General features: G+C 57.3%; 1 protein-coding gene across 1 annotated transcript; it reads left to right on the top strand.

Annotated features, from left to right (window-relative positions):
- The first annotated feature begins 2,413 nt into the window (after positions 1-2,413).
- On the top strand, positions 2,414-3,293 carry LOC119298151 (non-specific lipid transfer protein GPI-anchored 2-like). Its single transcript, XM_037575657.1, has 2 exons — positions 2,414-2,822; positions 2,954-3,293. Exons 1-2 carry the CDS (start codon positions 2,468-2,470, stop codon positions 3,103-3,105), a joined length of 507 nt encoding a protein of 168 aa, XP_037431554.1. The 5' UTR covers positions 2,414-2,467; the 3' UTR covers positions 3,106-3,293.
- Positions 3,294-3,881: the final 588 nt, after the last annotated feature.

The raw sequence follows: 3,881 nt of genomic DNA, 5'->3' as shown, positions 1-3,881 counted from the left end.
TCTTGCACATCGCCATCTCCTCCCGCATCCTGCGGTTACGCATGTTCTGATGGAACGCGCTGATGACCGTGGCAAGGTGGACATCTGGGATGTTGTGCTGTACACGGCTGAATCTCTGAATGTACTTGCGCAGGGGCTCTCCTTCCTTCTGGGCGAGCAGATGAAGGTCACTCTCTTGGCCATGATGTTTGTGGCCGCCTGTAAAGGCGCCGACAAACTGATGGCATAGGTCTGCCCAGGAGGATATGGAGTTGTCCGGCAAGTGCATGAGCCAGGACCTGACGTTGGGCTTGAGCACCAGCGGGAAGTAGTTGGCAAGGATCTTGTCGTCCCGCCTCCCGGCAGCCTGCACCGCGATGGTGTAGATGCTGAGGAACTCCGACGGATGCGACTTGCCGTCGTACTTCTCTGGTACATCTGGCTTGAAATTCTTCGTGCTGGGCCACTGGACTTGCCGCAGCTCACGAGTAAACGCAGGGCAACCTACCGCGTATGGCAAGTCGCCTGGTTCCCCTGGCGCATGCATGTCGACAGAGGGCCCAGCGCGCTAGTCCGATTGACGTCACGCTTCTCTTCGGCGCTCGATGCGAGTACGAGCGTCTTCTTGCTGTCGTTCGTGAAAAACTTGGCGCTGATCGCGACGAGCTCGTGGATCTGATGACGCGGTGGAGTCGCTGTCGAGGTGGATCCAGCGAGTCGGCGATCTTGGCCTTCGGGGCGGAGAGTGCACAGTGGTTGCACCCCCACCGGTCTTGTCGCCACCGTCTCGTGCCTGGCTGACTTGCCGCGGCTGCGACGTGCTCGGCTGCCGTTGAGTGTCGCCGTTGGCGAAGCCGATGAGACTCTGAATGGTGGCCCTCCAGTCGTCGATCTTGTCTACCGTTGGAGGGTAGTCCAGGAGCAGTTGAGCTCACGCCAAAGCTTCTGCTGGAGTGGCGTGTGGCGGTGGCGAACGGTGCGAGGAGCGGGATATGCTCGGACTTCTAACTATGTTAGAAGGAGCAGTATCCCGTCCAGGCGACCGTGCCTCGCTCGTGCCAGCATGTTGGCGTACATGCTGGTCTTGAGCACTCCGAGATCCACCAGCTCGATCTTGGTCCAGCAAACGCATGGTACTGTGAGCACCATTACGCTGCCGGTCCCGCGCCTCCTGAGATGGGCGCGGTGCATGTACGGACGCCGAGGTCTTGGAGTGCGCCCGGTCATTGTGGGAGCCAGCTACGCCGCCGATGGGCAGCGCAGCCTTGTCCTTGGACCTGGCAGCACCGTGAGCTCCCTCGTCGACGCCCGTTCTTCCGCCGGCGTCTGCCCCATCAGCCGTTTGCTCTGGCGGTGGTGGGTTCGGCGCGGACGGAGCAGCCGCCTCCGAAGCCTTCTTCTTCGACGACATGTCGATGAAGATGATGAAGATCTAGCTCGTGTGAACGCCGGATCTGGTTCACACAACCTCGACTCCCCCTACCTGGCGCACCAAAGATGCCGGGGGTCTAATCCACGAGCACCTATGGGACCGGCGGACCGAGTCCCTTTCGGTTCGGCGGGGGCGAGGGTCTCGCGAAGAGCGGATCGAGGCGAAGCACACAAGCAGTTTACCCAGGTTCGGGCCGCACGGATGCGTAAAACCCTACTCCTGCTTTGTGGTTTGTATTGAGTTCTTGCTCGGGAGCGCGGAGTGCTACAGTACACTCCAGCAGCTAACGAGACCGAGCGTGAGTGTTCTCTTCCCCCCCCCCTCCAACGTTGCGCATGGGCCTCCTTTTATATGCTTAAGGGGTCACCGACAGGTGGCAACGTAGACAAGGGTAAAAATGGAAAGGTGTTGCGGTTGGTACAACTACCTGCTACAGTGTATCATACCTAACCCTGACGGCAGGGGACAAGGGCATTAAATGCCCGTCTGTGTCGCCTAAATAGTGCAAAAGGGACCGTAAGGGACGCCACCGCTCGCCACGATGGCAATCTTGTCAGTGCCGCTTGCCACCGCGCACCGCTGGCTGCACAGCCTCCCGCCACGTACGCCTGGAAGGGTCCCAGAGCGACACGTTGGTGGATGTGCTGGAGCGCGGGCACAGAGTGGTGGCTTGCCGTGGCAAGCGCCTTGCCGCGGTCGTTGTCTTGTCGCTCACCGGGCCTTGCCGGGACGCGTGGTGCCTTGGTTGGCCTTTCTGGTAAGCTCCTCTTGCCGGGGTCTTGTCTCCTTGAGCGCCTTGCCTTGGTTGGCCTTCCCGGCAAACTCCTCTTGCCGGGGTCTTATCTCCTTGGCTTGGATACTTTGTCCTTAAATGGCTCCAACGGAACCACAGAGGATCTTGACGGTCACCCGGCAAGCCTTGCCGCGGGACGCCGTGACTGCCCGTGCACAAGTTCGGGATATTAGGGTATCCCTACTCTAGTACACCGACAATCCCCAACCCAAAAAAAAGCGTCTTGCTTTCACTAGCAAGCCAAGGGGAAGAAACGTGCATCAATGGCGGCGAGAGCAAGAGCGGTGGCAGCCATGTCCAGCAGCAGCAGCGTCCTCCTGCCCGCGGCGGTGGCACTGACACTGCTGGTGTCGTCGGCGTCGGCGCAGTCCGGTTGCACGACGGCGCAGGTCGGCCTGTACCCGTGCATGAACTACATCAGCGGCAACGACACAGCGCCGACCAAGTCCTGCTGCTCGCAGCTCGGCTCCGTCGTGCAGTCCCAGCCGCAGTGCCTCTGCAGCGCGCTAGGAGGCGACTCGTCGTCACTGGGCGGAATGACCATCAACAAGATGCGCGCGCTGGAGCTCCCCAACGCGTGCAGCGTGCAGACCCCGCCGGCGAGCAAGTGCGACGGCGGTAAGTGTTCGACAGCAGCTTATAAGAGAGGATCACTGCACGTTTATTTTACTGTTGTTGCTCCCTGTTTTTCTTTTTTGCGACTCTGCTCCCTGGGTCGTTGACGAAGGACATGTCCTTTTTGCTTGCAGCTGGAGGCGGCAGTGCTCCGGGCGCTTGCTCGGGATCGAGGACGACACCGACGGCGTACTTGCAGGGGAGTGGCGGGTCGTCGTTACATGGCATGGCGGGTCTGGTGCTCGCGCTCTCGGCTGCTGTGATCTTCGTCGTGTCCACCGTGTGAGGTCTCGGGCTCTCGGCCTTGTCTGAAGCACTAGTTGGTTGGAGATTGTGTTTCTTGGGTGGTTGTATTTGCATTTCCTATTTTTTGAGGGTTCATCTGGGCACCGGTGAGGACTGAGGAGGAATATGGAGTCAGTGTCGTGTTCCACATTTGTAATATTATTGGTTGTTTTTGCTGCGGTCACAATAAAACCAACACGTAAAAGAAAGATCAACATCATCCTAGGATTCTTTGGGAGATTTTTTTACAATACATCATACGGAGTACTCTCTCTGTAAACTAATATAAAAGTGTTTAGATCATTACTTTAGTATTTTAGACGCTCTTATATTAGTTTACAGAGGGAGTACTACTGAAATTAAGGTGTAGTATAAAGTTGATCCAATCCATTTAGTGGTGGTTGGTGTCCCGGTCCTTTATTTCCGAAACCCACACCCTCATGCCGTGGTACTTCCTCTTCGGCGGTGGCAGCAGGCCGGTGCCATCACGTGCTTGGGTCGGCTGCGCGTTGCGGCTATCAGTAACAGCGGCCTCCAACGGCTAGATCCATCATTTCAAGGCAAATTTTCGTGTTTTTACCTTTTTCTGAAACTTATTTGAGATTTGATATAGTTTGAAATTTTTTCGAGATCTGGCTCTTTTGCTACCGCCAGAGTCTATGGCGGTGGCGGTAGTCTGCACAACCCTAGCGTCAAGGTGCTTGGCGGTATGCACGAGCACGCATTGTGTTCAATACTTAGGAGTTTTTTGACGGTAGGGCATGCAACCCTATCGCT

The sequence above is a fragment of the Triticum dicoccoides genome, chromosome 5A (assembly GCF_002162155.2).
Source record: "Triticum dicoccoides isolate Atlit2015 ecotype Zavitan chromosome 5A, WEW_v2.0, whole genome shotgun sequence".
NCBI classification, from domain to species: domain Eukaryota; kingdom Viridiplantae; phylum Streptophyta; class Magnoliopsida; order Poales; family Poaceae; genus Triticum; species Triticum dicoccoides.
The sequence above is the reverse complement of the archived record's forward strand: the minus strand, read 5'-3'. Positions and strand labels throughout refer to the sequence as shown.